General features: G+C 41.1%; 1 protein-coding gene across 3 annotated transcripts in view; it reads left to right on the top strand.

The window, feature by feature from the left end:
• The window catches only part of EIF2B3 (eukaryotic translation initiation factor 2B subunit gamma), an 83,658-nt gene that overhangs the window by 18,210 nt on the left and 50,444 nt on the right, over positions 1-15,004 (top strand). For all 3 annotated transcript variants that reach the window (XM_054720736.1, XM_054720735.1, XM_054720737.1), the window contains exon 4: positions 8,859-9,018. In XM_054720736.1, coding sequence (XP_054576711.1) covers positions 8,859-9,018 — 160 coding nt within the window. The remainder of the gene's footprint in view (positions 1-8,858; positions 9,019-15,004) is intronic.

Consider the following 15,004-nt stretch of genomic DNA (forward strand, 5'->3'; position numbering starts at 1 on the left):
AGGCTCCCGCCACCGCCGCTGTGCTCTCCAGCAGTGAGCCTGGCTTCTGACTGAGCAGTGCTCCCCCTGTGGGAGCGCACTGACCAGGGGGCAGCTCTTGTGTTGAGCATCTGCCCCCTGGTGGTCATTGTGCACCATAGCGCCTGGTCATTCTGGTTGTTCTGCCATTATAGTCACTTAGGCTTTTATTATATAGATGAGGAAACTGAGACCCAAGGAGGGAGTGACATTTAAAGTCACATGTGGAATTAATAGGAAAAGAAAACATACCCAATCTTAGAAGTTGCTTTTGGGCGCTAATAAAACCCTGATTTTAGTTTAGATTTCTTTATAACTTGTTAGTTGTCTTTTTCTCATGTTGTTATAAACTTTTCTTTGTAATAGTCTCTAACTACCTTCTGCTGATCTTCTCCCAAGCTTTCTGATTTCCAAGTAAACTGGACAATATTTCCATGTCATAATTAAGGATATAATTAAAATTCAAGCCCTGGCTGGTGTTGCTCAGCGGTTATAGTGTCAGCCTGTGCACCAAAGGGTCGAGGGTTTGAGTCCCAGTCAAGGGTACATACCTGGGTTGCAGTGGGGGCGGGGGGTGGGGGGAGAGCAAGTGATTGATGTGTCTCTCTCACATCAATGTTTCTCTCTCTTCTCTCTCTCTTTCCCCTCCCTTCTTCCCTCCCTTCCACTCTCTCTAAAAATCAATGGAAAAAATATGCTCAGATGAGGATTAAAAGAATACTTAATACTTTTAAATATTAAATACTTTTTTAAATATTCAAGTTACAGGCAGAAAATATATAATTGTTCCATGGTCTTGAAATGGACAATAATATTTTTGTCCTATGTCGTATTCGTGTCTGACCAAAGAAAAAGAATGAAATTATTTAATTTAAATTCAGAATAGTAAATTATTTCAAAGTGAAGGTTTGATTTGAGAGAACAAAAAGCCTTTGTTATTTCTCTATTAATATCAGTACATTTGAAGATTAAAATTAATTGCAGATATCTACATCCTGCAAGAGAAATGACTATCATTTTTATAAAGAACTCATTTAACAGAGTTAGAAATTAGCACATTCTCAATTACTTCTTAGATTCACCCAGGAAACATGAGTAGAATTCCTCTATTCTTGACTTAAAAAGGAAAACTTTAGAACTATAAATGATGAGCCTCCATTTAAAAATTATAAATCTAGCCATGCCCTCCAGGACAGTTGCATCTGATTTCTTTTCTTTCAGACCTCTCTGCCTTTTTCTTCTTTGGAGGCAGCAGGTTTATTCCCTACCTCATTGCTTTAGGGAGCTGCAAAGTTACCTTTATAGCCCCTCTCCTAACTCTGAATAGTCACAGTCTCTACGAAGGGGGCACTCAGCTCTGTCAGAAAGAATGCTGTTTTTAATTATCTGAAATGGGATGTTTTAGTCTTTGAGTCAATTCCAACAAGGAGGAGGTAATAGGAAGAGTGATGACATTTACTGATTCTTGTTTGCCAGCACTAGGTTGAACCTAGGGATACAAAGATGAAAGAGCTCCTTATGAAGCACAAAGTCTGGATGGGAAAGAAACCATGTAATCCAATTTAGTGGTTTAAGGTCTGTAATGGATAAGAAAAGACTTCATCTCTAGATGAATGTGTAGTGAGTAGAAAGAGAGAATAGGGAATGCATTCTTGGCAGTTTACTCTAGCACGTTAACATTAGCTATATGGAGGGGAAATTGTGGGAGAGAAGGCTGAATTAGGTAGGTGGAGTCATATTTTGAAGACCTTTAATGTCTTCCTGAGGAATTTGAACTCAGTCCTGTGGATCAGTGATCTCCAAAGTGGAGTGTTCTCAAAGCCAGGTTGTGTGTAATATAGACTACAGAGGAAAATATTAGAATCTCTAGTTCTTTTAATGTTGTCTCTTCTTTTTAAAATGTCTGTTCTTGCCCAACCGGTGTACATCGACCTGGTGGAACATCGACCTATGATCCAGAAGGTCACTGTTCGATTCCAGTCAGGGCACATGCCTGGGTTGCGGGTTCGATCCCCAGTGGAGGGCCTGCAAGAGGCAGCCAATCAGTGATTCTCTCTCATCATCGATATTTCTATCTCTCTCCCTCTCCCTTCCTTTCTGAAATCAATAGAAATATATTAAAAAGTAAAATAGGTCTGGGTAGAGGGTAGGAGGGGGGGAGGGGGAGAAATAGGAGATATCTATAATACTATCAACAATAAAAATATATTTAAATAAATAAAATGTCTATTCTTGTGTATTATATAAAGAGCATATTATATTATTTACTAGAGGCACAGTGCACGAAATTTGTGCACGGATAGGGTCCCTAGGCCTGGCCTGCGATCAGGGCTGATCAGGGCCTTCTGGCTGCCCGCCAGGGGCCTTCCTTCGTTCTGCTTGCCCCCTGGTGGTCAGTGCACATCATAGTGAGCAGTCGAACTCCTGAGGGGGACACTTTGCATATTAGCCTTTTATATATATAGATAGTGATTCATGTATTTTAAAAGTAAGGAGGAAGAAGTGGATATGTTCAACATTTGTTTATGTTTGGAGAACACTATTTTTTTTTAATATATTTTCATTAATTTCAGAAAGGAAGGGAGAGGGAGAGAGATAGAAACATCAGTGATGAGAGAGAATCACCGATTGGCTGCCTCCTGCACGCCCCCCACTGGGAATCGAGCCCGAAACCTGGGTATGTGTCCTTGACCAGAATCGAACCCAGGGACCCTTCAGTCTGCATGCTGACGCTCTGTCCACCACACCAAACCAGCCAGGGCTGGAGAACACTATTTTTTGTTTTGTTTTGTTCCCTCCTCCTACCCCCACCCCCCATTTCCTCTCTTCTACCTCTTCTACCTCCCCGTAATCCTGGAGAACACTATTTTAGGCTGGCTTTCAGCAGGGAAATGAAATATGCAGTGGAATAGGAGTATGGAACAGAAATATGGATTAGAATAAGGGAAAACTGGAGTGAGAGAGAGACCAGTTAAGAGACTGGGAAAATATTCCAAGGCCTGAACTAAGATAGTGGAGATAAAAGAGGAGGACTTGGAGACCAGTGAGATGTTGGGTAGGAGACTGGACAAGAGAGGGAAGACATCAGTCCTAGACTGTGGCCAGATTTCTAACTCCAGATCTCGATGGTGGTGACACTGTGATTAAGCTAAGGATCACAGGAAGGCTATTTAGCTCTCAGCCTAAAGTGATCACATTTGTTATAGATTGAATTGGTCATTCCATCCTGCACCTAATGCCCCAAACTCAGTATAAACAAAATGGCAATTGGCTCTTTACTGTACACTTTGGGGACTGCAGACTGGAAATCTTTTGCAGTTAGCCATTGGTGTTTATTAAAGCACCAAACAAACTACTCTTGGGTATTGGTTTGGGATTGGACTACATAGGAGAATGTAAATTGTGACCATTCATAGTCATAACCAAGTAACTGAATTCATTAGTTCCATGTGGGCAGGGATGGAGTTACAGGGTGGTGATTTGGATCATAGCCATGGTTTGTAGAAGTGCTGGTGGGTAAAAGCATGTTAGTTACCTTGCCCTGACAGTTTTTTCCAGGGGAGTAAGTATGTTTTCCTTTCTCCTTGCTGTAGGAAATTATTTGCCAGATTGTGTTATTTATAACAATCTGTCATGGAACAGCTGCCAGGAAAAGAAAAGAAGCCATTCCCAGTAGCTCTCCCCACCTCCCACTCTACCATTACCACCACACACACATACATCCGGTTTTCTGATTTAACTTTTGTTTTTTTCTCCTAGTTTTGCTCAGTGGTTTTTGGCTTGATTGAAAATATTCCTGTAATGAGAGATTTCTGGGCTTTGCCCTGACTTGGTAATTGTGTTTTCTCTGCTTAATTTGTTTGCTTTAGCCAAGACTAACTGGCAGCAGTTTAGATTTGAATTCCTGGGTGTCTTGATTTTTCCCAAACACTAAAGTGCTGTCTTCCGCCTTCCCTTGAAGACCTTGTATGTTTCCACTTTGTCAAAAATACACACATCTGCTGTCCTTTAGAGCCGTGCTTTCTGCCCTTGACACTGCCTCGGATTCTCTAGAGGACCAGGCTTGGGATAAAGCGTACTGAGGACTATTGAAATAGTGAGTAGGGAGGTCTGTAGGGATCCCCGTTGGGCTCTGCAGAAGAAGAGGCATACTGTTGGTGTTAGAAAAGAAGTGGTCTCCCAAAACACAGGGCAGCTGAGGGCTGTTGTGTCTGGGGCACTTTCAAGTTAATTGCATTTCAGATATACTGTACCATTGCTTTACAGTCCAACAGTCTGTTTATTCATTGCTTATGATCACACACTTCTGGTTTTAACAATTTTTCAGCTTTTTCTCTCTGGACTCCAGTTAGTAGAAGAACATTTGCATTTCTACACTGGGCTTTACATTTGTAGAATAAAAATCAAAACAATAGTAATTTCTTTTCTCTTATAGCTTATAACTGATTTTCAACATTTTTCATCTCATCCACACATAAACTAATTATTGAAACTGTGGCACATCAAAAATATATATTATTATTTTTTGCCAATCTGACAAAAGAAAATAGGTATAATTTTGATTCATTCACAGCAGACAGCTATTGTCATTTTTTAAATTTGCCTATCTGAGGAAGAAGAGGTCAGTGCCCCTGACTAAATAGTAAGGTATTGCATGCTTTAAAAATTCTTGCAGCACATTGATGTGTCTCTTGTGGCACACTGGTTGAAAATCGCTGACTTATAAAAATGTAAAGGAAAATGGATAGTATTACGAAGATGTGAAGATTATTTAGTTTTCCTTTTAGACTTTTATTTCTTCTTCTAGGATTTCCAGCTTTGGAAACAAAGTACATTGATCAGAAAGCAAAGACTTTCCTTTGGAAGTGGTGGAGTTGCAAAGAGAATGGGAATGTGTTTGGTCTCTGTGAGCCTTACATGGTGCATTCCTGTAAGGCAGGAGAAGGCCTGACGGATAGCACTCCATCTGTATCCCAGACCCTGACCTTTCAGACCAATGCCTTTCTTTTCGCACTGAGAACAGATGGCAACCAAACATTGATAGGAGGGGCCTGTTCCTTATGTTCCTTGGGGATTTTGCATTCAGCTTAGCAAAGAGTCATCTAAAAGCAAAGAGAAAAATGAGTTTGTGGACTATTCACAATTATGCAGGACTTGTTTGGCATTCACTATACTGACAGATTAATTTTTTGCAGATATTGAATTATAACAGCAGTTATTTTCCAAGACAACATTGACACCATTAAGAGGCATCTCCATTGGTGTCATTTTCTTCACTTTGGAGTATACTTTAAAATTAAATTTATTGAAGAACAGTCAGCTTGCAAATCTCAATCATCTTATTAGAGAAGCTTAGAAAAATAGAAAGATTTTTTTCCCTTAGCAAACTGTCATTTTCATTATAATGAAACTAGGGGCCTAGTGCATGAATTTGTGCACCTTGAAAGGAACTGTGGGCCAGGAGGCTGCGGTAGGCATAGGGGCGGGTCTCGGCCCATCCTCTGCACCACCGCCCAGCCCCTCTCGCTGCAGCCTCTGGTCCCCTGTCTGCCAGCAGCCCCACTCCCGCCACCACCGCTCCCACACGCTAATGGCGCCAGCCACGCTCGCACCAATGCTCACACCCGCTGAAGGGGCGAAGCGATTGGGACCGGCAGCTGCTGTCCTGATCGCCCCTCAGGAGCAGGGGGAGGTGGAGAAGCCCTCAGGGATGATCAGGGCCGGCAGCTGCCACTTGCACCCACTGACAGCGCCGAGCGATCAGTGCCAGCGCCGGGCACAGGCAGTGGGTGTGAGCGGCAGCTCCAGCACCAGCAGCAGGTGCAAGCGCCAGGCAGGACCACGGCGTGAGGGAGCCAAGAATTTTCAGTAACCACCAGAGGCTCGCCCCAATGACAGAGACCAGCGCCCCACCTTGGTCTGGTGCCCCCGCTCACCTATTCCACCATCCCGCCACAGCCAACGCCTGCCATGTTCCGTGCACATCCCCTGGTGGTCAGCGCACGTCATAGCGACCGATTGTTCAGTTTGGTTGTTCCTCCGTTCAGACTGTTTGCATATTAGCCTTTTATTATATAGGATGGGTCAACTTCTGTAATGACATGTCTTTAGTAATGTCCCAGCTCCCTGTCTTTCTAAGCATTGTTATAAGAAGTAGGATTTGCCCTAGCTGGTTTGACTCAGTGGATAGAGCATCAGCCTGCAGACTGAAGGGTCCCGGGTTCGATTTCGGACAAGGGCACATGCCTGGGTTGTGGGCTCGATCCCCAGTGGAGGACATGCAGGAGGCAGCCAATCAATGATTCTCTCTCATCATTGATGTTTCTATCTCTCCCTCTTTCTTCCTCTCGGAAATCAATAAAAATATATTTTTAAAAAATAAGTAGGATTCTTCAGGCTATTTCTTCCTTAGCTTGCATGTATGTGGGCTGATTTGTTCATGTTTGGTGGTTCTTGGATGGTGAACATAGCAGTTTTTTTCCCCTAAAAAGATAATGTTTTTAGGGACTTTTTTTTTTTAATTCAGAGTTAAGAATTAAGAGAGAAGCAGAAGGGTAGGGGGAAAAAATCCAAATTTGAACTTCTTAATCTTAAGATAAGGCCTTCAAAAGGAATTGTTTAGGCTGTAAATAATGAGTTATATGTAGGAAAAGAAATGATGGTTCAGGTACAGATTCTATACAGATGGTCCCTGACTTACAATGATTTCTCTTATGATTTTTCTACTTTACATTGGTGCTAAAGCAATAAGCATTCAGTAAAAACTGTACTTAGAATTTTGAATTTTGATCTTTTCCTGGGCTAGCGATATGCAGTACGATACTCTCTCATGATGCTGGGCCGGGGCAGTGAGCTACAGCTCCCAGTCAGGCATGCAGTCATGAAGGCAAATAACTAATACTCTGTAGTGTACTGTTACCTGTGTTTTTTGGATATTGTGTTCTGAGCAAGTTTAAGGTAGGCTAGGCTAAACTATAATGTTCAGTAGGTTAGGTGTATTAAATGCATATTCAACTTGATGATATTTTCAACTTACGATGGGGTTATTAGGACGTAACCCCATCCATCCTAAGTTGAGGAGCATGTGTATTCAGAATAAGAAATTCAGGCAGTAAGACAAGGCATCCTAAACATTGAGCCTTACTTTCTGAGCAAATACAACCCTTTGCTGTAGTAGAATATGAGTTGAAATCATTCATTTTCCCACCCAACACAGGAACTTGATTTTAAATTAAAATCTTAGAAAAGTTGGAACCACTTACAAAAATTTCCATGAATACAGATATTCACTTTATTTTTAAATCTGGGATAATTTAGTACAATGTTTTTCAGACTTTTAAAAGTAGCAGAACCTGTTTTCCAAACCAAAGCTTATACAGAAGCCTAGACAATAAAATTAATAAAAGAGTAGCTGCTTGCCGAAACCGGTTTGGCTCAGTGGATAGAGCGTCGGCTTGCGGACTGAAGGGTCCCAGGTTCGATTCCGGTCAGGGGCATGTGCCTTGGTTGCGGGCACATCCCCAGTGGGGGGTGTGCAAGAGGCAGCTAATTGATGTTTCTCTATCATCGATGTTTCTGGCTCTCTATCCCTCTCTCTTCCTCTCTGTAAAAAATCAATAAAATATATTAAAAAAAAAAATAAAAGAGTAGCTGCCTTGGCAGTAGGAAACAAACTTTCTCTGAGGTACCTCTGGGAAACTAGGTGTGTTATTGAGAAACATTGATGTAGTTGACTTAAATTGTAATTTAAGGAATTTTGTTTTCCAATTCATTATTTTTGGACTTTTGTTTTCTGCATTTATGGTAAAATATGACAGAATGTATAGGTAGAAATTTGTTTAAAATATATCAATAGCTTTTCTTAGCCAATCACATTTAATACTTTCTAGTCCCAGAAAGATCACCAAAAGTGTTGATTTCTCATTAGAAACCAAGGCTAAGATTATCTACACCCTTGTATCCCTAATTACTATGTATAGATGCAAAAGTCGGACTGTGAAGAAGGCTGATAGGGAAAAAAAGCTATTCATTTGAAATACGGAGTTAGAGAAGAGCCCTATGGATATCCTGGACACCAGAAAAACAAACAAGTGGGTCCTAGAGCAAATTAAACCTGAAACATTGCTGAAAGCAAAACTTACAAAACTGAAGCTGTCCTACTTCAGGCTCACCATGAAAAGGCAGGGTTTTTAGGAAAAGGCTAGGAAAAATAGAAGGTATCAGGAAAAGAGAAAGACCAAATATGAAATGGATCGACTCCATAAAGGAAGCCATAGGCATGAGTCGAAAGGAGCTGAGCAGGGTTATTGAGGACAGGACATTGTGGACATCACTCATTCATAGGGTCTCCAGGAGTCTGAGCCATCTGGATGGCACATACACAGTCCAAGTTTCCTCCAAGTTCCAGAATAGGACCTGACTGAGCATAAAGTAAGTGCTCAGTAAGTGTTAGATAAATTAATCACTACAAGTAATAATCCAGGTTCTGCCCAAGCATTTCTAATGATTCATTTCCTAACAAAATTATTCTTTTTCGACTAGCTCTGATTGACAGACATAAGTTAATATGAAAACCAAAAATACTTCTGTTCATATTTTACCTGTCTGTTCTCAGTTTTGGTCTTGGGCTCTTCGGGTTAAATTTGGTTCTTCCTGAAGACTGTCAAGTATTTGAAGAGTGCTATTATCTCTTTCTTTCTTAGCCCCACCCCCTACTCCTTGTCTTGCCCACTGTCACCCACATACAATCTTCACAATGTTTCTAAGCCACTGTAATTTTTCCTGATTTGGGTGATCCATTGTCCTTCGTGATACTGACTTTCCCCTTTTCCATTTGACAGACAGACGTACTGGTCCTGAGTTGTGACCTAATAACAGATGTTGCCTTACATGAGGTTGTGGACTTGTTCAGAGCTCATGATGCATCACTTGCCATGTTAATGAGGAAAGGCCAAGATAGCGTAATACCAGTTCCAGGTCAAAAGGGGAAAAAAAAAACAGGTAAGGAGACCAGTTTGATTTGTTTGTTGGGTTTTTATAATTATTATTGTCATTTATACTTCCTTTTAAAAACATTTATTGAAAACTAACTGCAGTACAGGCACTGTGCTAGCAGTTGATGACATGAAGTCCAATACGACAGTTGCTGACTTGAAGAGATTATAACTATTAATCAGATTCTGTAAGGTCCTAGAGGCTTTTGTATGCAGATCAGAGCATTCAGAACTGTTTGCAGCCGAAACCGGTTTGGCTCAGTGGATAGAGCGTTGGCCTGGGGACTCAAGGGTCCCAGGTTCGATTCCAGTCAAGGGCATATACCTTGGTTGCGGGCACGTCCCCAGTAGGGTGTGTGCAAGAGGCAGCTGATCGATGTTTCTAACTCTCTATCCCCCTCTCTTCCTCTCTGTAAAAAATCAATAAAAATATATTTTTAAAAAAAAGAACTGTTTGCATTGTGTTTAAGGCTTAAATAATGGAATGCATATATTTAAGAAAAAAAATTAATTTAAAAACTAATTTTAAAAAATATTTAAAGTTTGATTGCAAATTTAATTAGATACCTTTAAGCAGTTAGAATTACCACTACAAATGTAGTATGGTTGATTCTTTTGAATGGTCCAATCACCCTAAATACATAAGATAGTCATTAACCGTGCTTTGTCTTCTTAAGATTACAAGATACATATTTTTACATTTTCCTAAGATTCTAGTAGTAGGTTATTTTTTTTAAATCTTTAGAGAGTTATAGTAATCTTAACCCTTTGCACTTGCTTGCTTTTTTCTTGATTCCTTTATTCTACTCGGGATTTAATTTTTTAAATACCCCAGATTTTACAAAGCGCGGCAGTAGAATAAAAAACTGGAGTTTCTTTTCATACAAACATATTTATTTGGATTTTTTTATATTTCAAATTATTGATACATTCAAAGAGTAATTTTAATCTCGACATCCGAGTGCAAAAGGTTAATAGACCAAAAAGAAAAGGAAAAGTACTCCCGTCAATTTAAGGTTTTAGTATTTGGGTTATTAACTAGTTGTTGATTTTGGTTAAGGCATAGTTCCTGATTGCTCTTCCCAGAATATTTCAAACCTGAACCACTGATTCTGTGACGGGGCTACTTTTAATAACTGAACTTATGACCAAAAAGCTTTATAAGATCACACTTTTTATATAGGTTTTAGTTTTTCCTGGAATGATGCATTTTTACCCTGGAGCTTTCCCCAGGAATGATGAGTTCTTTAGATTTTGCTTATCCAACATTATGTAACCCCTTGTCCTGGCATTATTATATATTGATGTAGTCTCTTACAATTACTAGAAGCTATGTATGGCTTATTAGCATCCTGCTATTAATAGAGCCACCTAGAGCTTTCATTTCTAGGATTTGGGGAATCTAGTCTGTATTTTTAGCTCTTTTCTTTAGGGCATTTGGTTAAGTTATAATTTTGCATTATAGCATTGAAACTTCTTTCTAGCTGCTTTTTGTGTTTAGGTGATCACTGGTGCAGATTAACTGTTGGATCCTCTTTCTACCTTATTATTATATATAATCCTCATGTCAATCATTCCTTTTGTTCTTGATATATTTTCTACTTTTGCAAGGTCTGGTTTGCTTACTACATAATTCCCTCTATTCAGCCTTTTCGACTTATTTAGATAGAAACACTGTATATCCAGATTTTATAAACTGATGTATATTTTATAGACTCCACATTTATAATAATTTAAAAAATCAAATGGCCTGTTATATTACTCTTCTTGGTATTAGAATATTTTAGTACATTTAATGTTAGCTTTTATCTCTTAAGTATTATTATACTCAATTGACATCTTGACTATATATATGCAAAGAATAATATGCAAATTAACCATCACTCCGCTATACCCATAAGCCACGCCCACAAGCCAATCAGGAGAGAATATGCAAATAAACCCAACCAAGATGGCTATGGCCACAGAGAGCAGGAGGGAGGCTTGGGTTTCCCAGGCAATGGAGGAAGCCAAGCTTTCCGCCTGCCCTTGCCGGCCCAGGCCTCCACTCAAGGCTACAAAGTTTCAATGATAGAAGATACATAAATCCCAACAGAAATGGCTGCCGCCACGGAGCAAGCAGAAGGCTTGGCTCCGCTCAAGGTTACAAAGTTTCAATTGTAGAAGATAAATAAACCCCAGATACCAGGGCCTTCACTTGGGTCTCCGGGGGGGCGTGGCGGCCTGTAAACCACCACAGGCCCCTCGCCCAGGCCGCCCCATGCCCCAAGGGAACCCCCACCCTGACATCCTTCAGGGCAAACCAGCCGGCCCCCACCCGTGCACCAGGCCTCTATCCTATCTAATAAAGGAGTAATATGCAGATTGACCATCACTCCAACACACGAGATGGCTGCCCCCATGTGGACACAAGATGGCCAGCAGGGGAGGGCAGTTGGGAGGGACCAGGCCTGCAAGGTAGGGCAGTTGTGAGTGATCAGGCCAGCAGGGGAGGGCAGTTGGGAGGGACCAGGCCTGCAAAGGAGGGCAGTTGGGGCGATCAAGTCTGCAGGGGAGGGCAGTTAGGGGTGACCCAGGCCTATAGGGGAGAGCAGTTGGGGGGGACCAGGCCTGCAGGGGAGGGCAGTTAGGGGTGACCAGGCCTGCAGGGGAGGGCAGTTCGGGGCAAACAGGCTGGCAGGGGAGCAGTTAGGCATCAATCAGGCTGGCAGGGGAGTGGTTAGAGGGTGATCAGGCTGGCAGGCAGAAGCGGTTAGGGGCAATCAGGAAGGCAGGCAGGCAAGCAGTTGGGAGCCAGCAGTCCTGGATTGTGAGAGGGATGTCCCACCGGGATCGGGCCGAAACGGGCAGTCAGATATCCCTCGACGGGTCCCAGATTGGAGAGGGTGCAGGCTGGGCTGAGGAACACCCCCCTCCCCCGTGCACGATTTTCGTGCACTGGGCCTCTAGTATATATATAAAAGCCTAAGCGACCGGTCACTATGATGTGCACTGACCACCAGGGGTCAGACAATCAACGCAGGAGCTGCCCCCTGGTGGTCAGTGTGCTCTCACAGCCAACCTCCCACGGCTGACCACCTCCTGCATTCCCCGCCCCCCACCCCCGGCTTCAATCAGGCTGGCTGGCCCCATTTGGCCCCGATCGGGACTGGGCGAGACAGCCCCAATAGCCATCCAGGCCGAGGGACCCCACCCATGCACAAATTCATGCACCGGGCCTCCAGTGTGTACACACACACACTAGTATATACATATACAGTATGTATGTGTGTGTATATACACACACATACATACTGTATATGTATATACATACATTATTTTGCATAGAAGTTATTTTAAAGAGAACTACTGCAACTGAAGTAAGTGCTGTCAGAAGTACACTATGCCAACATCAGTGAAACAGAAATGCCTTAAATACAAGCACATCTATCACTGACCATCTTGTAATCTTTATTTCTGTAGTTCACTGGATGCAATATTTCATAATAAAGTTTTAGAATATTTCTAAATAAATAAATACATAGCTTTTTACAATTTTATTTTAAATGAACTTAACTATTATCTATCTGCCCATCCATTTGAAAGTGTTTTGATGCATAAGTTGTCACAAACTGGCCAATGGAAGTTTCTTTAAGCTGGCTCTTCTATCCTCTTTGAAAAGTATGATGTATATTGGTAACTTGCTCTTTAACTGGAATGTGAACATGGAGACAGGGAAGCAGGAAATGGGAGTGAAGAGGAAACAGTGATCATACTAAAGAGTTTGAACTTTATCCCTAACAGTGAGGAGCTATTGAGGAATTTTAAACAAGAGAATGTCATAATTAGATTTATGGTTTAGAAAGATTTGTCATTCTTAACATGAAATTTTGAACTTCTCATTTTCTATATTTTGTTATATTTGAAGATGAAAGATTCACCTAAATACCTGAGTTTTTAATTCCTCCCATGGGATGCTATGCATTTTAGTGATGAACATTTTTTTAAAGAATTCTGAATTTCTCAGACTATATATTTGGCCTGCTTCTTGGCAGCTATTGTGTGACAGAACAGCTAATCCCCTCTTTATCATATTTTGTTTAATAGTCTAGATCCCCTAGGTCCAAGTTTTCCAAATCATCATTTACTGACTTATAGGAGAATGGCTATGGTTAGGTGTTTCCAGAGCCATCTTTTCCCCCCTTGCCACTTTCTTGGAAGATTTGTAGGAGATGTAGATACTGAGGAAGACAGAATCAAATTCATGTTTGGATTTTTTGGACTATTTTTTTCCTGTTGCAGGCTGCTACACATGTTGTTCTTTGCCTGAAATACTGTCTATGCCCTCTTCTCCCACTACACACGCACTCTAAATCCAACTTAGCCTTCAAATTATTTTCTGAGCGAGGCCTTCCTTGACTCTCTAATTTGAAATTATATCCCCTGTTTACCTACATATGGTAGCTCTGCCTTCTTCTACTGGACTGTAAGCTCCATGGGAGCAGGGATCACACCTGTTTTGTTCATTTTTATTTCTTTTTTTTCCCCTTAATCCTCACCTAGGGATATGTTTTTATTGATTTTTAGAGAGAGGAAGGGAGAAAGAGAGAGAAAAAACAACATTGATGTAAGAGAGAAACATCAATCAGTTGCCTCCCATATGCCCCCCTGACCAGGGATCAAATCCGTAACCTGGGTATGTGCCCTGAAGGGAATCGAACCCACAATCTTTTTGGTGTGTGGGACAATGCTCCAACCAACTGAGCCACTGGGCCAGGGCTGTTTTGTTCATTTTATTCCCAGGCTCTGGCCCAGATATGGCCCATGGTTGAACAGTCAGTAGATATTACAGTATTGAATGGTTTAGGGATCTGCCTATAAAAGCAGCTCTTATTGCCTCCCAGGTAAGAGAAAGATTCAAGCCCTAGCAGTTTAAATCCTAAAACTATGAGTCTGGTCTGTAGTTGGATTCATGAGTATAATTTGCATGAATCCATAGGCCATATCTGGGCCAAAGCGTGGGGATAAAATGAACAAAACAGCACTGGCCCAGTGGCTCAGTTGGTTGGAGCGTTGTCCCATACACCAAAAAGGTTGTGGGTTCAATTCCCTTCAGAGCACATACCAGGTTGCAGGTTCGCATAAATTACAATACTTACAATTCACTTGAATATTATAAAGAGCGATAATTTATAATGTTTTGTTGTTGTTGTTAATCCTCACCAGAGGATATTTTGCCATTGATTTTTAGAGAGTGTAGAAGGGAGCAGGAGAGACAGACAGAGAGAAATATCCATATGAGAGAAACACATCGATTGGTTGCCTCCCACATGAGCCCCTATCAGGGCCAGAGATCAAGCCTGCAACCGAGGTACCTACTGGCCCTTGGCTGGAATTGAACCCGGGACCCTTCAGTACGGAGGCAGATGCTCTGTCCACTGAACCAAACTGGCTAGGGCTATTATGATTTTTTGACTGATAACTACATTGTCTATTAATTTATGTTTAGAAATGTTTTCAATTTTAAAATAAAACACCTACTGCTGTAGCATGGCTGTTGAGAGCAGAGGCTCTGTTCAGACTATGTAGGTTTCAATGCCCCAAAACTGTATGATAATGGGCAGATTAACCGTCCTGAGCTTCATTTTATTTAGCTGTAAAGTGAAATTGAATCCTTTCAGGATTTTTTTGGTGAGAATTAAGATGTTTGTAAAGCATTCTATTTGCTCCTTAAAACATAGCAGTTGCTTAATAAATTGTAATTGTTATTCTTATAATCATTATCACTTCCACATATATTTTAGAAATACTCCTATGGGAAGTAATTTGGTCCTGCAGCCTAACAAATCACATTTAATAACTTTGCGAGCATTCTACATTATTTTTAAAGGGAATTTTTAGATATTTTATGTAAAATGGTAACCCTTTATAGACCACAAAATATCAAAATGCTTTTGTTTGCATTATAGCTTCTAAGTCTATAGGGAAATTAATTGTGGCAGCCTAAACGTCTA

Source organism: Eptesicus fuscus, chromosome 9, assembly GCF_027574615.1.
Source record: "Eptesicus fuscus isolate TK198812 chromosome 9, DD_ASM_mEF_20220401, whole genome shotgun sequence".
In the NCBI taxonomy this organism is placed as follows: domain Eukaryota; kingdom Metazoa; phylum Chordata; class Mammalia; order Chiroptera; family Vespertilionidae; genus Eptesicus; species Eptesicus fuscus.